A 22,451-nucleotide genomic window follows, 5' to 3' on the forward strand; every position below is an offset into this window, starting at 1 on the left:
TGACATTACCGTCAGTGAGAAGAGAACCAGACTGATAAAAAACATACATAGCCATATAGACACCCTCGCAGTCATGGCCCAGTAAATCGATTCCTAAAGTCTTTAATGGATGCAGAGTAGATTATTCTGCTAGATATTATACTAAAGTCAATTAATTTACATTCTGACTGCAGTATAATTTAAGCAATAGGTAAGAGAGCCAGGTTTTTACATGAAGCAGCTTTTGTAATACAGAATTTGTTTTTATGCTTCTGGCCGAAGGAAAAAAAAAATATTTGTACCATATTTTCTTCTAGCCTTTTGCTAATAAAGTAACCCTTAATAACCTGTTATACTAACCTGTCTGTTTTACTTTCATTAAAATAATTTATTCCTCAGGCAGGAAAAATGAGATCCAGCTAGAAATTTTGAAAGGAATGTAAGGATTTTCTTCGGTTCATTATTCTTAAAAGGTATACAAGAAGGCTACAAACCCATTTCACTTGCAGAACTCCTTGATTCTCTGCCCCTCCCGATAAAGTGAATTACTAGGCTACAACCATTAATAGTAAACCATAACTTTTGAATAAGAACTTACTACAACAAAGTGCGCTTCCCAAGCTCTAGATGTGGTTCCAATTGTCAAACTGTAATTCTGTAACAGACATAAATCATCATAAAAAAACTCATTCATCAATGGGAAGTCACAAAGCTGAAGAAGTCATTTTGTTAGCATTCACACTCCCACACAGTTTACTACCCAATTAAACTCATTCCTTCGTTGAATGTATGTTCTGATCCATGTTAGTTTTTTCTGTTAGTAAATCAAAAAGTGCAGCAAGGCCCTTCTATGTAAACAGAAATGCAAATGCCATGCATGGAAACAAGTCTCCCCCCATCAAGTTCTAAAGGTTGAGCATTTCTCACAAACTATATTAATTGGATTACTTTAGAGGATTACAGCTTCAGAAAACAGATACAGTAACTCTCACCTACGTTTTTTCTCAGAGTCAGCAGAACATACTTCTGTGCAGAGAGCCAGAGTAAACAATCCCTTAAACCAGGCACAGGACTTCTGCAAAGAGGTGATTTACCATGCCTAAAGGGGCAACCCCTGAAAAAAATTGGTTTGGAAGGGAAAAATATTGTCACTGATGCTCTTAGCTTTGCAGCTGTCAAGTGAAAAATAAACCGTAGAACAGAAAGCAGAATAAAAAATGGGGATAAAACAGAAAGTGTCTAATTCTGCTTCACTAACAGACTTGCAGTATAAGGAAAGAAGAAATTCAGAGACTTCAGCTGCAACTGCAGCTGACATACAAATTATAAGCTAGAATTCAACCAGAAATCTCAAAATAAGAAAGAGAAATACATTCCTTTTGACATAACCAGAATAAAGTGATGACTGTAACATTATCAATAAAATATGACAGCATTGCAGCTTGATAAACCTTTAAATCACATTCATTTATTTTTCAATAGATTAAAACAGGTATGAAAATTCCTAAATCAGAAGAAAATAAGAATAATACCTACACTCTCAGTTGGCTGTAGTCAATAAATACATGTAAATATGTCAGTGTTTAAAAATGCAGGTATGCTGTTTTTATTGAGTTGATCCACACATTTCACCAAGAAAAAGATATCCCTATTCACCCTTAGGAACATGAAAAGCTAATTCTCACCACCTAATTACTCATTTTTCTCCTCCCACTCCATGGAAAATAAAAGTGTTTCTTTTTGTGTCTAAACTCAGAGTTATATTACACTTTCTATGCAAAAGCATCTATTTTATTTTGGAGAAAAGCCAGGCAACAAGCTATGCCTCTCAAGAGGATGACAAAGCTCACCTATGAGATTTGACATCCCTCCCTCCTACACTCCATCCCTCTCCCTTTCTAGACAAATACAGGCCAGGCGGAGATTAGATTGAGAACAGCCCTGAGGAGGAGGAGTTGGGGGCGTTGGTGGAGGAGAAGCTAAACAGGAGCCAGCAATGTGCGCTCGCAGCCCAGAAAGCCAACAGCATCCTGGGCTGCATCAAAAGAAGCGTGGCCAGTAGGTCGAGGGAGGTGAATCTGTCCCTCTGCTCCGCTCTCATGAGACCCCACCTGGAGTACTGCATCCAGCTTTGGAGTCAGCACAAGAAGGACATGGACCTGTTGGAGCAGATCCAGAGGAGGGCCACGAAGATCATCAGAGGGCTGGAGCACCTCTCCTATGAGGACAGGCTGAGAGAGTTGGGGTTGTTCAGCCTGGAGAAGAGAAGACTCCAGGGAGACCTTATAGCAGCCTTCTAGTATCTGAAGAGCACTTACAGGAAGGCTGGAGAGGGACTTTTTACAAGGGCATGTAGAGATAGGATGAGGGGTAGTGGCTTCAAACTGGCAGAGGATAGATTTAGGATAGATATTAGGAAGAAACTTTTCACTCTGAGGGTGGTGAGATACTGGAACAGGTTGCCCAAGGAAGATATAGATGCCCCATCCCTGGAGGTGTTCAAGGCCAGGTTGGATGGGGCTTTGAGCAACCTGGTCTAGTGGGAGGTGTCCCTGCCCGTGGCAGGGGGGTTGGCACTAGACAGTCTGTAAGGTCCCTTCCAACCTAAACCATTCTATGATTCTTTGGCATTCTGTTCATTTGAAATTAAGGATTTTGAAGTCCTTCAGCCCAATGAGCTAAAGCTTTCTAGAGGTCAAGCATACAAAGGAAAAGAAGAAAGAAAATGCAGACTAATCACACATCAATACAAACAATGTAGAGAAGCACGTATTACTGAATTTCTCATGGTAACCTCTCTCCTACTTTGTAAACTTGATGTGACATTTTTAATACACTTATTTTCTTGTTCTGAGAGAAGAAAAAAGAAGGAAAAAAACCATTGATCTTGCCCTCTGTCAGATCAAGAGAAAAATTAAAAAGAAAAAATAAAGGAATAAATACCAAATTTAAGAGACCCCTTCAGGAAAACGGCCTTCTACCAATTTCAATGAATGCTTAAACACGTAACGAAAAACAACAGCAAGTTCTGCCACAGGCTTAGGTTGAATCTGTGTCAAACTTTAAACCAGGAAGAACAAGAAAATGCAATACCAAAAGACAGGGATCCCAGTGGATGTAATGAGAAAAAGGAAGAGTGAGAGAGATTAAACGAGAAGTTTTGGACTCAGAGGTTGAAAGTCCAAAGAAAAGCAACTTCAAATGAACCAGCAGATAGCGTACAGGAAAAAAAAAATATATAGTACTCTTCTTGTATGAGATACTGTTAACAGATTTCAGAAACGGTCTTGGAAGCATAACATTGCAAGTAATATTCTGAAACTATCCAAAATAAAACAACATTTCTTCTACAGGATTTCAGGGACCTTCTCTTATCAAAACAAAATTTACAGGATGTTTCTACAAGAACCCTGGTAAGCTCAAAATGGAGATCAGACCTTCACTGATGACTTGTTTTGCAATCCTTTCTTCCTGCAAGCTTTGAGATTATTTTTCCATCAAAATACCAGTATCAAAAGTAGTAACTTTTAAAATGCATATTCACTATATTAGACATACTAAAAGTGATTAAACAGTAAATAATGGCTGATGTACCTGACCAAGCAGTCAGACTATCATGCTACAACCTACTCAAAAACATCTTAGTATGTGAATCATTAATTCTCAAGCTTACCCAACAGAATTTCAGTCAACAGTCATGGAACACCTATGGCATTTGAGATGTTTTCTTGATTTACCAATGTCGCTATCACCCTCCTGCAATTACTAAATACTAGACTAGTGCTTTTTTGCTCACAAGCTTTTCTGAAGGACTTGCTACATAATTCTAAGATTACAAGAAATTAGGCAGGCTTATGTACTCACCAATAAATACAACTCTTACCCAAGTTACCCTTAGCATTCCAGCATCCTGTTTAGATCTGTGATGGTATTGCTTCATGGATTCTTTGTCTCAGCAATCACACTTCAGCAATGTTATCTAACATTTTTGGCCCTGAAAATTCATAGTTTTATTTGCACAGACTTTGATCTCTATCAGTTCCTTCATAAGAAGGGTTAGATCTCTTCAGCCACACTTACTATGATAGCTCTCACGAATTAATTGTTTCACATCCACATGAATGCAATACTGTGGTTCCTTCAGCTGTCTGCTAGTACATGTCAAATCATGAGACAAGTCTTTGCTTTCCATAAGTGTTAACTGGGGCAGGAAAAAAAACCAAACCCACTTTTAAAAGACGATAAATCCATCTCTTTAGCAATGGAGGGCTATTAAATTACCTGTAACACTAGAAGAAAGGTTCTCTCCAACCCAAATTCATTCTTACTAAGTATTTCCCTGCACCACATATTGCATTTTTTTTTTTACTTTTCTGTTGCATGCATCACATTTTTTACTTTCTGTTTCATGCATCACTTGTATTCCATCTCCCTGGTACTCGCATCAAGACTGCATAAATGCACATTAACTGTCTATACATTGCAAAATCTACTTCATGAACATGCAGAAAATAGTAAAAAATATCAAGTCACATGATCGATGCTTATTTTCAGTCTAATCCTCAGTGTTAGAATCACACAGCATTCTCACGACTGTTGTAGGGCTAAAGGATTCTTATCTATCTGCACAGGTATTTAGGTGGCTGCTATCACCATCAGAACCAAATGCTTTACCAAAGACCACTTCAGGATGAAGGTCATGTCTCTGTACAGAGAGATTTAATCATCTAGTTTGTGCTTGGCATGCCTCTGCTAGTTCTCATTAAATTATTCCACTTTGCAACTAGAAAATAAACACACCATAGGTGATTTTCAAATGTTTATCAGCGTGGCTATGTTCCCGATGTGCTATGAAGATCAGTTATCAGTGAATGAATCCATCTATCCAGTAGTTTACTGGGTCTTAAACAGATCTATCCAATTACCTAGGCTTCCTTTGAACGCGCTTCAAATTCCTTGCATTCCTCCACCTCAATTCGTATATAAGGAATTCTATTTGGCCATCACAGCAATAGAAGATGCTCATACACCAAGTGTAATTATATGGCATATTCACCAAAGGAAGATACTTTCCCCTTTTTCCTTTTATGAAACCAAAGAATGAATCCCACACAAAGCCCAGGTAGTCGTTTTTTTCCAGCTTTCCCTGATTTAGAAGAACAACATAGCTGTAAGAGACAGCTGTTTCTGGCTTGATTCCACTAATACAACTCCATTTTCTGGCAATCCCCAAGAAAGCTCGCAGACAGACAATGCAAATTTTATGTTGCTTCCTTCCATCATTCCTTTGGAAGAAGGATTTAAGCAAGGACATTCTTCAAATTCAGTGCACTCAGTTTTCACAGCAGGATTCCAGGGAAGTTTTCACAGAGTTAGAGAGACAGGATGTACCAGTGTTTGGCATTTGGTTCTGCCAGCTAATATGCCTCAGATACTATTTCCCACAGTCAAGTAAAAAACAATCAGGTAGTAGAAGTATGTTGTTATACAGCACTAACTATTCTGAAATCCTCTGGGAAGCTGCCTCACAAAACAATGATTTCATTACTCCTTTTCTGTGGTCCTATAGTGTTCAGAATATGAGCAAAATGAAATCAAATAAAAAACCCGTCCTGCGCTAAAATGTCTTGCATGTTAAAAATTAATTGATCCATGCATCTTACAGAATGATACCATCCTTGTCAACTTTTGCCAAGTCCCTCTGGAAAGTCTACTGCATTACTAGGTAACCTATTACATGTCCAATTTTCTTCAAGCACATGGTAATTATAAGGAAGATATTCCTGACTATGATAAACATTAAATTATGCCACAAAACTGAAAGAGCGAACCCATCTTTTTATTAAAAGTTTAATACAGCTGTTAGTGCGAGTGCTCCTATAAACCCATTCTTATTACTGTAAAACTGACCGTTACAGCATTACATTTAACCAGAAACTGCAACTGTCAAATAAGATAATACAGCTCATGTTATGACACCTTACCTGTCATATCTTTCACTTTCCAAACAGTAGGCACATAGATGCTAGTTTGTTTTTATTTAGCAATTCTGAGAAGCTAAGCCTAGCTTCTACTAAATTACAGTATGTGCCTCAAACATACATCTGTTCAAGTCTACAGCTGATTAACACATCATCAGGCTCTAGAAGTAGCAACATATATGCACCCGACAAGTTACACCGCCATTATTACGTAAAAAAGGACAGAGAAAAGCAAGCGTTCCTTCATAGGTGAATACATAACTAGTTAATCATCTCACGCTTATTAAGACGGGAGCACAGCATAAAACCACACTGCAGTAAAAGCACATGGGACTTCCTGCTAGTCTTCGTTAGGAAGCCAGGGTGACCTTTTCTGTGATGATGTTGCGGCTGCCCTTAAGTTGTTCTATTCACTACAACGAGAACAAATATTGCAGTAAGCTCTGCATTGCCATGGTTGCCTTTAAAAGGCTTAAACTGTTATCTAAACTAGTTCCTTTATGCCCTTTCTCATTTACTGAGATGCATCAGGCAGTCTCTTCCAGAGGCCTTCCATTCCCAGAGTAGTATAGACAACACAGCCAGACATGGCTTAAGTGCCATACGCTTGAAAAACACAGTATAGGTCTTTAGCAGAATACAGACTAGACACAGAAAATTATGCCAGGCTATCCTTACTTTGCTATTGGGAGAAATTCCAGGGTACAACTGTGCCAATAATTGAAGTGCTCTGTTCTTGCTTCTACCTGACCACAGATCAGGTTTAAAACGGGTGCTTTCAAGCTGTTTGAAGGACAAAGTAACAGGATTCACATTTCAGCTTTCATTAAAAGAAAATAATACATTACTCTCAAGTTTCTATCATTTTATTTGCCACATTTTATAAAAGTGTCTATTAAAGCTTGTTAATCTGAGAATGAGAAAAAGCACTGCCAAGAACTGAGGACTAGAAGTCTGCCCTGGCTTTTACTTTTCCAGTCATTTTACTATTTGGGGTTTTTTTTTTTTTCTTTTTTTATTTCTTATTCTTCAGAAAAGTCATACCCTCTTCCTCCTACTTCAGAATAACATTAATATTAAGCCAAGAATTCACGTTATGAATGCAAGTACAAACAAAGGAAAAGTTAGACCAAATGAAATAGCTCTCTGTATAATGCATATGCATGAATTTGGACAAAATATAAGAAAATTAGGGTGTTCAGATTATGTACGTTGTTGACTACTGCCTCTATTTCCCTACGCTCAATGCTCTAGCAAAAAATTCAAACCAAGTAGCTCAATCAAGGCAGAAATCAGCTTCTGGTAGTTTTACGTGTCAATGAGTTTCTACTCTAGAGATACAGAACTTTCCTCACAAAAGAGGAGACCACTTTTGTTAAAAGATGAAGTCTAGAACGGTATTAACAGGAAAACATTATGAATTCAACTTTAGAAATTACTTGTCTTGAGAATTTATTCTTTTGAGGAACTGTCCACTTGCAATCAACAGCCAAATTCTTGTTGATGATGGATAAAAGAGCAAGCTCCTCACCGATATAAAATACAAACAGAAAATTGGTATCATTTTATTTGTACAGTAATACCATGAAAGGGACAGCAATCTCCAGAAATTTATAGAGCTAAATTTCTCAGAAGTGATTCACCACATAAGCCATAAAGAAAATCTCCAAACAGCAGAGCTAGGAGCAATTCCAACCAGAAGACTGAATCTTCCCATAGAGTTTTGTAGTAGTTTTCAGAAACAAACCTGCATTCACACATGAACAACTATTTTGCACACATTTCTAGCCATTTTGCCTGCAAACAAAGTATGGCTATGAAATCCTGGTTACACTGAAATCAATAGTTCTGCCTTCTAGAGTTTCACTCTTGAGACCTTGAACAGCACTTCACAGCAGTGACCAAGACACCCACTAAAATTTTTTAAAACTGGTGCTAAAATAAAATTTTGTTCACTTGACTAATGTATTTATTTTAGCTATTCTTATTGACATTTAACATATAGCAGTAAATGTGTGCTAGGTATTTACAATTAATCAGAATTCCATTCTATGAGACTTCTGTATAGCATTTGCAAGTAAGTATTACTGAATGAGTAAAGAAATATTACTCCTTTTGTGCACAAATTAAGAAAAAAAATACTTCAATAGCCACAATATAGAAAATACATTGCTGACGACTTCTGTCAATCACGATTAAAATTGCAACCATCACAGTAAGAGAAAGTTAAAGTTCTTTCATTCACCCTGATAAAATATGTTCGATAGTTTAACAAATGTTATTTATGTACTAGTACCATGACACCAAACAAAACAGACTTATGTCACTTAAGTTTTATTAGGAAGTATAGGAATACATACACAGTTTCTGATTTCTTTTTTGTCATCCACACAAAGCCAAGTCTATTTTTTTTAGTCAATTCAGGAAATTTAAACAAAAGCCCAGGTGTAATTCAGAAAACAAAACCAAAACTAGCTCAGATTTTTAACATGAAGCACCCACAAGTATAAAAATCAAAAGAAAAAGATCTCTGTATTTTCAGTTTAATTCATGTACTTCCTGAACGCAGCCCACTGTCAGCATTTCACCACACAGTTTCCAATCTTTTACCTTGATTCAGAGAAATACTTCAACACATCCCTATCCCTGCGCAAGACAGACGTGTAGTTTCCTGAATGAGAATCACCCTGTGCATTTTCCACACAGATATATAAAAGGTAAATCACCCTTACAATATGTCTGTAATAATATAGCATTCAAATAGAGAAGCGAGAGGCAGACATAGCTCTTGAGACAATTCTAAATCTTAGGTCAGAAATTAACTAGAATTCTGTCTTTACAGTCTGTCCACAGCAATAGTTCCTGCAAATAGTTCCGCAAATAGTTCCACAGCAAAGGTTCCTGCAATAGATTTTCCTCAGGCCTTCACGATGCTAAAGAGTACCACGCATCAAAACATCTTCAGACACTGAATGGAAAAGCAGCTCTCTGTCTCTCAGAACATTAGTTAACCAACTCACAGGGCTAGCAAGAAACTTCCCTGGTGGACCAGCTATTTGCTACAGAGCTTCCTCAGCCTCCTTCTCACACATCCAATAAAGACAACTTCCAGATGCAAAATACTGGACAAGATAGTACACAGACGAGACAACTGATTTTATCCAGTAATATAATTTTAATGATGGTATAAAATGTTTTTCAAACAATTTCAGAATCAAAAAATTTATATTTAAAATGTTCACACGTAATTCCCAAATAAGTAATGGACTACGTGTCCTAGCTAAAACCCATTCACTACAAACAGCCTGTCCAGTTCAATTCCAAAATAGAATTTGAGATCATATTCAGTATGTGTACTGCAGTGCAGTGCCTTAGAGAGGAAGGTACAAATGCTGCAATCTCAGCCACGCCATCCCCCACGTGAGCTGTTAAACAGTGGTCTCTTCTGCCAGTCCCTGGTGAATCTTCAGAAGTCACATACTGACAGGTACAAGAAATACTTTTTAAAATAAACAAGGCCAGACAAAGTGTTTTTCATTGCTCTTTCCTTCTAAAATTTCTCCTAAAATCCAAGATTGCTTTTGAGCATTTTCTTCAGTGCATTCTGGCAGAATGTGTTTGTATGTTTGATGATTGCAGCTACCAAATTCTCACATATTTTGATAAGCCCCTTTAAAGATAAGCAGCTTACAAGAAGTATTGACGGATATTTGGGGAAAATAAATAAATAAAATTTGTATTCTATTTCACTGTGAGATTCACATAACAATTCTTCTCATGTTTAGTTACTTATTTTACGATACTCTAGATCTTGTTTTTTCCAGGTTCCTTTTGTATTCTCTAATTCCACAGAATCTTCATTCAGGATGGCATCTAAGCATATGACTTTTAGTCAGATTTAAAGTGACACTCATTGTTTAAATGGTGCCATAACAAGGAATATCTGGAATAGATTTGACTCTGGAATCACAGAAGTCCTGTCCTTGCAATGTGACCACATTACATTCTTCATTTCAGAATGAAGAAAAATTCTCTGCCATAAATTCCATTCTTTTATTATCTGAAGTATTAAATCCCAGCACTGAGTGAATAAGATTTTTTGCATGTCAAACAAACGTGAATTCTAAGTAATGTTTAACTTCATTTAAAAGTACTTTTCCAGTGTTAGAAAGTACCCTTACACTTTTGTCTGACAGTCACACTCAAAAAATTAAGTTCACGTAGAAAATAAGGCAGCATAGAGTTTGTTCACATAAACCAGAGATCCTATTTTACTGCAAGTTGCTAATTAAACAAATGAAAAAAGCATTAGAAAAGAGCACACAGTGGAACATCAGCATTCCAATCTGTAAAAAAAACAAAAAAGAGATAAAAAGGAGACGATGACCCCAAGAGACCTGGGGAAAATGTGCTGTTCACACTGATTATGCTTCTGATTTCTGACAGGCATGGTAGTCTTCACTGTCTCAGAAGACAGTGAGAAAGACCATAACCCTGTTGGCCTTACTTTAGGGTGTCCTAGTGGTGTCTCCTACCATAAACATCTAAAAGAAGACCTGCCTGTAATTTAAGAAACTCCACAACTCCAGAAAACCATACATACTGGCATCGGGAACAACCCAAGAACATGTAGCTAAATTACTTATTTCCAAACAGTCTTAGATACATAACTGCTCCCAAAATTCAGGACACCTTTAATATAAGGGATACAAGGGATACTCATAGGCAGTAATCTGTTGAAATACTGCAATTGTTTTAATCCTATCATCAGTTTACCACTCCACACGAAGGCTTTCCCTTATGGGGGTTCAGCACCATAAAAAAAAAAAAAAAAAAAAACAAACTCGAAACAAAACAAAACAGTCCTTGTATGTGTGCATTATGGAAGGAGCTATGCATTTACGCAAAAACATTTTCTGTTCTGTCTTCAAACTCTGAATTATTTTCATTCTAGTCAAATTACACATCCTTAAAAAAAAAAGCCACGAAACAAAAATCAAGTCATCCGGGTATTAACCGTAAATTGTTTAGATTCCTGAATGGAAACACTAAACAGTGGAAGTTCATTTTGTACACATCTTTCTCCTTTCCAATATTTAAAAGAAAAAAAAAAAAACAACAAAAATAAACCTCTACAGAGAAGTTCTCCACAAACACACAACTAATAAAAGCAAGACCATGATATTTGTTCCTCTTCACTCTCCTTGCAAAGCCTGTGTGCATTCAGTGGGAAGAGTCAGGAGAACATATGTCCAAGCCTGAAAAAGGCTACACATAAATAATACAAGGTCATCTCTACCTGGAGTATTCAGCAAAGTAATGAGGGAGACCCCTGTCTGTGAAGCAGCATGTCATTCACAGGACTATAAAAGATTTCCTTGAGAACCAAACATCACAGAGAGGAATTCCAGTCTGTCCAAAGTTATCTCAAACAACATAAGGACTGATGCTTCCAGAAATCCAGGGCATTAACAGATTATGTTCCTTTCTCAGAAGCGACACATCAAACTCAAATTGTTCCCAAAAGAAACAGAAATTCACCATAGCAGCAAATTTGTAGGAGGAAATATATGACACCACCATTTCAAAAAATAAGAACAAAATAAAAGCAGAAAAGGAAAAAGACAAATCATTAGGCGAACAGGAATATGTGAAGAGGAAAGGAAAAAGAAATTACCAATCAACATGTGGATGGCAAATTCAATTTAAGTTTAGTAGCTTAATGCAAATAAAGGAATTTTTTTATTGAATAAAGTCTTGTATTTCTCTTAAAACATTAAAAATAATATGTTGTGTTTACATTCCAGGGTAAACGCTAAAGATGCTACAGTAATTTTGGAACATCAGAAAGAGAACCCACAATTTTACAAAGTTTATCAGGTCTTATCAAAAGAAGAAAATATGAAGAGCACTGTTTACATGTAGTAGAGCTACAGATATCATCATCAAGGTACTCAAAGCACAGAAAGCTTTTCCAGTTGCATAAGGTGTTCTTTGAAAAGCTCTGTTTTATCTACCATACCATTTAAGAATCTGTCTGTCCCCAATTACTGTTCTTAAAATAAATAACTAAAAAGAGAAACAGCAGCAATTACCAGGTAAAATCCAATTTCTAGTGCTTTCTATGCATGCCATTCAGAAAGCTACACGCATCTAATAGCTTTAAAGAATACTAATCCAAACTTTCTAAGAATAGGTAGAAGGAATACTACATCAAGAATATGTCTTAAAACAACTGACTTTTCCAAGTGATGTTTGTAACTTTGACAAAGTGGAAGGAAAAGGGGAGTAAAAATCACTACTTACATATACAACTACAGATTAGAGATTCAAAACTTCACATAAAAAGGACATTTCTCAGGCCTTTTTTATTTGACTACACAAAAAACCTCCCCCACACCTCAGTTTACCACATTCAAGGTCGTTTTACTACCAGTACAACATTCTAAAAATTTCTAAAGTATTGTCTAATGCTGGGTTTGCCAAATCTGTATGAAGCCTGACGCAGATTATCAGGAGTGCTGTTTTACATAACGGGCTGCTGCTGTCAGGTGCTGTGGTTTAACATTACTGTATATGTGCAGAGCAGTATTAGCATGCTCACTGCTTCTCTTTCCCTATTAAGCATTCAGATAACAGCCTTTCCATGAGCTAAGCTTAACATTCAAAATCTGCAGTGAGACTGTCATTGTACAAGTATTCCAAAAATGTTTACCAGTGAGAAATACTACTAATAAAATTCTCATAAATTGAGATGAGAAATTATCTTTCAAAGAAGTATTTTTCTGTTTTGTCTTTAGGTGTTAGACAACACTACAGCAGGAGTCGCATAATGCTGAGAGGAAAAAAAGTTGACACTCTTCATGCCAGTGTTGCATAACAGCTGTATTCCCTGTAAAACCAGATTTTCTAAGAATTCTGAAAGAAACAAGCAACAAACAATAATAGGATGTACATCTATTTCAGTTTCTCACTGAAATAAACATAAGATGACGGAGATCCAGGATTCACAATGCTGCAAACAGCATATGAGTACACTTCACATACATAACACAGCTTGCTTTCCCGTCTTTTTTTTTTTAATGTATTTTCTTACAAGACATTGATCGTGAACATTTTCTAACTGAGACTGTACTAAATAAAAAGGAAGCTAAGCTTTACCCTACAGCCTCAGTGTTTTTAGCTCTACTTATCAAATGTCTCAGCAATTTTTCCTCAAACTGTGACAGGGTTTGTGTACGCCACCATTCAAACATGCCCACCTGCAAAACTTGCTAGGATTGTGCATATAAACAGCACTTGGGAGAAGGTAAATAAAAAGCATTGCTTGAAGAAAAAACAAACCACATAAGCATAAAATGCAGCAGTCCTGATGTATTAATGAAAATGAGGGAAGAAATGCTCTAGTGCCTTAGCGTGCTCTGTACTGACGAAAACATAAGTAAAGAAAGGATGCTCACAGCCCCCCCCCGCCCCCAAAAAAAAAAAGGAAGGTATTAGTCCGTGCCCAGCGAGGAGAACGCCTGCAAGTTAGTGGGAACCTTGGTGGGGAGGGGGGCAGCGGTGGCAGAGGTGATTTTTATTTTGTGGTTTTAGGTTGGTTTGTTTGGGGTGGGTTTTTTTGTTTTGTTTTGTTTTTTTTTTCCCCCCGATTCTATTTTTGCCAAAGGAGTGCGGTTGCAGCTCTTTAAGCCGGGGAGGGCTGCTCGGTTAGTATCTGCAGTACGCGAACACATCGGCGGGAGGGCAGACAGCCCGGAGTGGTACTTGGGGGGGGGGGGGGTACCCTGCCCGCCCCGCTCGCCCTCCGCCCGGTGGCCCGCTCCCGTGCCTGGCCCTGCCCGCGGTGCCCCCGCCGCGCCGCCCGGGGCCGGCACCGCCGCGTGTCCCCGTCCCCCCCCTTTCCCCCATCCTCCCGCTTATCGCGGCACCGCCAGCAAAGCGAGCGGTTAGTTATCACCCCTCCGCCCTCGGGAACGGGGGGCGCACGCTGCCGAGCGGAGAGGGAAGGGGCTGAGGCTCCGGAGCCCGCCCTGACAGGGCTCCCCCGGGGCGGGCGGGGGCAGAGCGCACCCGCCTCCCGCTGCCCCCTCCCGCGGCGGCAGGAGCCCACCCCCGCCCCCCCCCTTTCCTCCCCTGCACACGGGGTCTCGGTGCTCGCCGCCCCACAGCTCTCCTCAGGGCACCGGCCGGGCGTCGCCCCGCCGCAGCCCTTCGCCCGCCCGCCCGGCCCCGGCCCCCTGCCCCACGCCAGCGCGGAGGTACGGGAGGCAAACCCGGCGCTTACAGTTCGCAGGAACTGGATCTCGTCCTCGCCCTCGCCCCCCTCGGCCATGGCTCCCCCTCTCTCTTCTTCTCCCGGGCGCTGCTCCCCGTGCCCGGGCGGGCGGCGGCGGTCGCTCCCCGCGGGGAGGCGGGGGCAACGGCAGCAGGAGGCTTACGACCGCGCCGCACCGGGCTGGGGCAAGTGCGAGAGCGGCGGAGCCGGCAGCCCCAGCCCGGCCCTTGCTGCGAGCGGGCTGCGGGTGCCCGTGCGCCTGCAGCAGGTTGACAGCTCTGCCCAGCCGCCCCGCTGCCAGTGCCTGCCGCGGGGGAAAGGGGGATGCGATTAACCGGGGGAGGCGGAGCTCCCCGGCCCACCCCCCCCGCTGCTGCAGGTGATCCGCAGCCACCTCCCTCCGCACAACAAACCCGCCGCCCAGCGCCCCTTACTGGCTGCTCCGCGGAGAGGCGGCTGGCGGCTCTCCGCCCGCCCATCCGCCCGCCGCGGCGGGACTTGCCTCGCCTCAGGGGCTCGCCTCCCCTCGGGGCTTCCCCTCCCTTCAGGGCCTTCCCTCAGGGACTCGGCTGCGGGCTCGCTTTCCCTCAGGGGCTCGCCTCTCCCCTGGGCCTCGCCTCAAGCGGCTGCTGCCCGACCCGCCGAACCCCGGCCTCACACGGCTGGGGGCCTGGGTCTGCCGCGGCTCCCTCAGGGGTTACCGGATAGGCCGGCACCGTGTTGTTTCGGCAATGGACAAAGTCTGTCCCTCAGGAGTTGCGCCTGAGGTGCCAGCATTGAGAGATACCTCAGGAGAGGGAGGATTTAAATAGCGTTGCACAAGTTTTTAGCCAGCCGGCAGTACTCTGGGGGAGATGAGGTGGAAGGTACAACATGGCTTAACCGGGTGTCAGCCTCTAACCATCGTGTGAGTGGTGAGGGTGAATGAAAGGCTTTAAAATAGAATCATAGAATCATAGAATGGTTTAGGTTGGAAAGGACCTTAAAGATCATCGAGTTCCACCCCCCCTGCCATGGGCAGGGACACCTCCCACTAGAGCTGGTTGCTCAAAGCCCCATCCAGCCTGGCCTTGAACACCTCCAGGGATGGGGCATCCACAACTTCCCTGGGCAATATAATTTACTTGAAGGGTGGCTACCATGCGTTGACCGGGGGGTTAAGCGGAGGGTTGCCATGGAATAGCTCATCTATCGTGAGCATTTGTGTGGTCCCTACTTTGCGAAGGACACATAAGCTCTAGCAGGGAGGAAGCTAGGTCTCCCGTGGAAAGAAGTTTGTCAACCCACAAGAGCTGCAGGACTTCTAACATCAACAGCACTCCAGAATAAATATCTAGAGGAGAAGCTCTGCTAATGTGATGCAATGGTCATGAGGTGAGGGCAGTAGAATATCTTAAAAACTGATAAAATGAACATTGGATCACTGACAGGGTAAAATGTGTGAGGGATGTGTGACTGCAGAAGGCTTTTGAAGGACCAAAACCAGTAAATATAATGAAATCACAACAATTTTGGTAAACAGAGTGTCTAGCACAACAGAAGACGTGGTGTTTCTTGAGAAGCCATACCCGTAGTCTGTAACTTTACACTGTTCAAGGACATCATGAAAAAGTAATATTAAACACATCTGAGATTTTATCATTACTTCCAGCAGTAGAAAACCTGTTCTTCTGACAGACGGAAATTGCAAGAGCAGCCAAGACCCATAAGGTCTCTAGAGCACGTAATGTATGAGTATTTAATACAGAGGTTCAACAGATGAACTCCAGAGTTATGACAGCTTAAGCTGACTTCAAGAGATTTTTTACCTCTCAAACTTACTCCTGACTGAAAATATTTTTTTCTAAGTATGTTAAAATAGTGAAAGACATTTTTTCATATTGTTGCAATATTCAAACCTCTTAAATATCCCTTCCTCCGAATTATTCAGATTGATATTTCTTGAAACAGACCCCTGTTATGAGGAAAGGTCCTGAGTTTGGGTAACTTTCAAAAATCAGGTTTCATGAAGGTGCACTGATCAAATATAATTGCACTTCATCCCACTTACAAAACAAGTCAGTTTCAACACAACAATTTGCTAATGTATTCCATGTAGATATAAAGCTCAGTTTGCATGGGTTTACAGGACCAAGGTCTTGGTTAGATCATAGAACATCCAGGATACTTTCCATCATGCTTTGAAGGTGAGTAGTTGATTAGATGCCTGCTTTATTTGCTGCATGTAACGCACAGATGTCATAAAGAAAAGAAAGAAAAAACTATAAATAGTTCACTATAACATCAGTGGCTGAAACATTTTGTACAGCTTTCAGTACAACATTATGACACAATGAAATTTGTTCCAAGAACTGTGGAACCGACGATACCTGGTTTCTTATAGATTTGGAGCTCATAATTAAACTCTTGGTGTTTACCAATATGCAAATTCCAGCTGAAGCTGGTAGGGCAGTAATATTTCTCTACTATGCAGATTTATTGATGTCTAATATGTGTGAAATACATGCTCAAGTTTTTCAGACAGCAGATAATACTCTTTGGTGCCTTCTTTACCCACGCGTCCATGTTCATGTAATGGCAAGGAACTTGTATGATACCATTAGCCCTCTGTTAAATTGTTGGAATTACCCAGTTAGTTTGAAAGATATTATGCAGTAATAGAGACACACACCACACCTGGCTACATAATTTAATTTGCTTAGGAAGCAAAGGTAAAAGTAGTAAAGATAAAAGATTCTTCTGGAAACTTTCTGAACAGGGTGATAAAATGTGGTTGGAAGCACAGCTTCTTGATAAATTATTCATCAAGGACAAATATTCATATGTCCACACACACAGAATATTATATGCACACATGTGAAAAATGTGTATTAAATATAGTTATAAAATATACATAGAATATAAAATCAGCACATACACAAAAATACCTGAATGAGCCAAGTAAATTCCTGACCCATGGACATAGCTTTGACTTCCTCTACATTACCCGCCCACACCGGTCAGCTACATCGTGTGTGCCTCTCCCCTTTCCACTAAAAACACAGGGGCTTACCCTACCCACATGAAAAGATCAGGAACGTTTTCAAAATGTTCAGGATATCGGACTGGTGGTGTGTTTTAAAAGGAATGCACTTTGGCTGATGTGAGGTTTTAATCAGTAGTTATGCTTAATTGTATTGAATAATTAAAAACAAGTGATTGTTTTTAAGTGGAAATAACATAATAGTTTCTATCATACCAGGAAGTAATGTAAAGTTTGCAGAATTGTTGCTTAGATGAACTAGTGGCTGGTATTTGCAGGTGGGATTTGGTGGACTTGCATTTTTTTTATGTGGGTGTGGAAGAACAGGGCATTTTGCTACAGGACTGCCAGTCCCAAAGTTCAAGATTCCACTCAACCTCATAGCAGTTAACTTTGTGTTCCCCACTCTTATTTGCTCATTTTCTGTCTACATTACGTCTGATTATGCCCACTATTTTCCAGAAGTCTGATAATTTTTGTCACCAACTAACTGTGCTTTCCACAGAATAGTGCAGAGAAAAAACAGTTTCTATTTGTGCCAAAATAATCCCATACTGATTTGGGAAGTTAGAGTTTTTAACAAATCCTCTGAAGATTAACAAAAAGTTTTATTAAGAAAATTGTCATTCCCATGCAGCTCTAATTAATGTTTTGTTAGCTCACTAGTTGTCTTATGACATGCATGTAGTACGTCTGCTCTTCTTCATCCGACCTAGAAGCAGTCTTTCAAATTTTCAGTGCGGGAGTTCTCCCACTTTACGTGACCTGCTGCTTAGTGCGTACTGTTCCTTTTCTTACTTTGTTCTTGCTATGTTCTTTTTAAAATGCCATTTGAAATCTGCCCATCACCATGCACATTTGTAATTGTCACAATGACAGATTCTTTACTTAGTGCATTTTGCCTTTGGGCAGCAAGGGCTTCTTGGGACTGCAACCCTAGTTTGTCAAGGCAGCAGCACTGTGAGGATCGCTAATATGCCCTTACCAATTTTAACCAAAACCAGGTTTTTTGGTGTGATGCGAAGGCACTAGAGCAGCACTGGTGCAACAGTGCTTCTGAGGTACCCCAGCAGGATTCTCAACTGAACAGAAATTGACACTATTATAGGAATTTTAGCACTTTAATTTCATAAATTTTGATCACCTAATTTAGGAAACTTATTGTGATATTTGGAGAAGATACATAGATATGTTTGTTTGCGCACACTCAAAGCAATAATCTATGTAAAACAAACAATGTCTGCTGTCAATAATAATAACAAGTATTGTGAACATTCAGTAAGGTGAAGGGAACTCCCAGGTGTTTCTTTGTTTTCATCTAGCAGGATATATTACCACACTATTTTTTTCTTCTTAGAAGCACAGAATAAGATAATGCCAATAGGAGTGAAATGGGGCAGATACTATCCTTTTGTCCTCACACTGTTCTTTCTTACAGCATGTCAGACTTTTCAGCCAGATATCAATCTTGAAAACATGCTATTCCAAATAGTGTAAAACTAGAGAGATTGCATCTCCTATTCCATGTCATAAATCAACATCACTGTGGTCAATGAAATGGAAGCAGTGTAAAATGTCAGTTTAGGTCCCAACCATGACTTGGCAACAAGAATAAAATTAGTAGACCGAATTCCACATTGAATTTAAAAGGAGATTTTATTGCAGATTAGCAGAATTTAAGGAAGCATAATCATACCTAAGACCATGTAGTTATATGCTTATCATGAGTTCAATAATATACTGCATTTTCTTTAGTTAATGCTTATGCTGAACACGTAAAATACGGTATAAATGTTAATTGCATGTCTGTCATTAAGTATATGTTCTGTACTCTATATATAGCATGTATGCAAGAATTTACATAGGAATACAGTGCTACAATAAAATTCAGACAGTGAAGCTTTTCCTCTTTTATGAGCACTTTGTTTTTAAGCAAAAGCAAAGGCAAGCCCATTACATCTTGCTTACTTACAGGAAAAGTCTTCCAAAAAAAATGTGTTTTGCATTTGGACATGTACAGTCATTTTCTAAGACCTTTTCTGTTACTTTGTCTCGTGTTTTCAGCACAGCTAGTGCGCTCATGCCTAAGTGTAGTCTGAAACATGGCTGTGGCAAAGTCTGGAAATCTACATTTCTCACCCTAGACCAAGAAACTTTCACTGAGGCATCCTTCCTGGCAAAACCCTAAACTTTTAATTTCTCTTTTCATTATTGTGTGTGGGATTATTAACATTAACAAGGAGCTATGGGTCTTGTGGTTTAGATTTTTAGGGAATAATAGCTTGCTTGGGTTTTCACGTTCCTGTCTCCTTAGTTTTTATTGCTCTTTTAATCTTTTTTTCTAATGTACTTGCTGATAAATTCCCTGGAAGCTGTTGAGAAGCACAAACCCAGAAGTAGTAGTTTCCTGAAGGGATTTCTTCCCCCCCCCCCCCCCCCCCCCTTTGGTCGTCTTGGAAGCATTAATAATATATTATGTTTCTGAATAGTGTTGGTATACATTAAAAGACCACATCAAATACCATCCTCAAAACAGAATTTCCTGGTTTCCTAGGTCTTGTAACAGGTTATGTCATTATGTAACTATATAATAGTACTACCAAAATCTTTTCAAGTAAGCATCTAGATATTCAGTGTTCCTGATTTACTCTCAATGAATTAACACAAGTACCTCAAAAAAGGGAAAATCCCTCCTTCTTATTATTGATATCCAGCAATCTTCTGTATAGTTTTCCAGTAAAGACCTACACAACATATAAAACCAGGAAAACTTCATCCCCTGTCCCTAAGATGACAATCTTTCCTATGAAGTTCAGTTGTGTGATATTTAACAACTCATGTGTCTAAAGAAATGGGCAGTTTTCTCGGAGAAATTGTAGCAGCCATAGTGCTACTCTGTAACTTGAAGAATTCAAATAATTGTTGAGATTTATCTATCTCAAAAGAAACTTGTTTGAGAAGGCAGTTTTTTCACACTTTCATTTTCAAAAGATGAAATTTCAGTGATTTTGTTCTGAGGAGACAAAGAACAGGTTTTTCATGGCTGCTGAGACAACCAGTTGTACACAGGGGGAAGAAGGACAAGGATAGCCAACACAAACACTGAGAACAGCACGAAATTTCTGCTAGGAGAAAATTAACTCTCTGCTTTACAGGTATTATTAATCAGATACTAGCTACCAGAAGTGAAAGTTGTTGGTCAGTTCTGGAGAAGTAACCGATAATTTTTGTGTCTTCGGAGAAAATGAAAAGAATATTACTTCTATGGGGAAATATTTACATTTCTTAAAATGATTATAAATTAGTGATAAAAGAAATGGGTAATCACCGGAGAAGTCAGTTGAATTGACCATTCTCCAATTGAATCTCCTTTATACCATCACTTGAAATGTATTTTTCTGATAGATATTATGTGAGGTGACGCTGTAGTAACCTGAAGAAGTTGCCAGAATAAAAGGAAAGAAAAGGGAGGAAGTGGGGGAAGGGAAGGAGGAAAATTTAAAGGTCTTTTAATTGTAAATATTAAACCGGCGAGCCACAATGTCATTACGTTAATATCCTAATTTTTACCTTTCATCTGCCATTTCTAGTACACTTTTTCAAGAGTATCGTAACATAAATTCCAAGAGTTGAATATTCACACAAGACACACAACACTACCAGGAACTAAAACTTAAAACCTAGATCCATAGCTAGTCATAATGCAAACATCACATTTCAATTGCGACTATGACAACACGAGTACAGCATTACAACTGTTAGTAGGCAAACTGTTCACTGTGAACAAATGATTATTTTAGCTATTTTGAGTCAAAAAATGTGTGCAAAGTGGTTTACTATTGTATTTGTTATTCGTAATTGTTAAAATAAAAATCAGGCCATAGTTTTGAGAATTATACACTTGGGTTTTACCTTAGAATACTTACTAGCTTTTGTAATGTCTGTGGTGTCATGTAAGTGACAGAGTATTGTTTCTACTCCCTCACTGGGTGACAAAGTCAGAAGAATGAACATTAAATACTGTATGTATGCACAAATAACCTTGTGCACATGCCAGTGAAGATAACCAGGGAAAAAAATAGACATTCCCTACATACTCATAGGAGAATTCTGTAACGGGTCTATTTCTTCCCACTGTTATTTCACAGACCAGCAAAAACACAGGCCCCCAGATTTCCCAGTTAATTATTAATTTCTTAAATATATGATAATTACACAGGGTAAAGGGTTTGTTTTTCTTTGTAATGATGATGACTTGATTCCAGACTTCCTCTTAGTCATTCTAATGTCCTCTACATGAGCTACTCTGCCTGGAAAGGCATGCATGAGCTATAATTTCATTTTGACATTAAAAGCCACAAATCTAAACACCACTGCAGTAATGCGGAGGAAAAAATGTTTGGCTCTTAACTCAAGTTTAGTCTCTGTAGCCATTAAGTAGTGAAAGCTCCATGGAGGTAACAGAACCAAAACCACTGAGATTACATTCCAGTCACAACAAGCACTTAACTGTTGTAGATACAGTATCTGGACAATGATATATAGCAAATAACCAACATTCAATTGTCCATATTACTAATAGGATTTTAAGAAAATATTCATTAACACAGTTGTAAAACAAAGACAAATAGATTAATTCGTTGAAAAATAATAGTTAATATAAAGGAGTAGCAGAATTCCTTAATTGGAGTCTTGTATAACACACTAAGAATAAAGCAAGATGTTAGCAGTACTTAAGACATTCTTGCTTGAGCACAAGATTTATATTTACTATGGTTCAGTTACTTCCATAATTAAAAAGAAAACTGTTTTCTGAAGTTGTAAGAGGAAACTACATTACATAAATATTTTGTTTAGGCACTTAGTATCTCATCCTGTAGCACTAATAAAACACCTCACCTCTTGAAACTGGAAACTGCATCTTTTTGTGACTGCTTACTGAACAAAATAAGAAGAAATGCTGGAATGCATCTGAATCAAAATCTACAGAGCATAATACTCTGAATTCTGAAAAGGAAGGGTTTGGGGTTTTCTGTTGTTATTTTAGACATATACAGTTTGCTATGCTAAACTGGACGTAAAATCCGTGAAGTCTGTTTTCTGGTCACTGTCTGTGGCAAGCAAAGAACTGATACAAACAGGAACTATCAGTTCTCCCCTCCTTTCCAGTCATAAATATTTGACCTTAGTT

General features: G+C 39.3%; 1 protein-coding gene across 1 annotated transcript in view; it reads right to left on the reverse strand.

Moving 5' to 3' along the window:
* RYR2 (ryanodine receptor 2) overlaps nt 1–14,295 on the reverse strand; it is a gene marked incomplete at both ends in the record, with an annotated part of 448,394 nt that extends 434,099 nt beyond the window's left edge. Inside the window, 1 exon segment of the mRNA XM_082481358.1 lies at nt 14,248–14,295. Coding sequence (XP_082337484.1) covers nt 14,248–14,295 — 48 coding nt within the window.
* Nucleotides 14,296–22,451: the final 8,156 nt, after the last annotated feature.

Source organism: Vanellus vanellus (assembly GCF_965231255.1).
Source record: "Vanellus vanellus genome assembly, chromosome: 3".
Taxonomy (NCBI): domain Eukaryota; kingdom Metazoa; phylum Chordata; class Aves; order Charadriiformes; family Charadriidae; genus Vanellus; species Vanellus vanellus.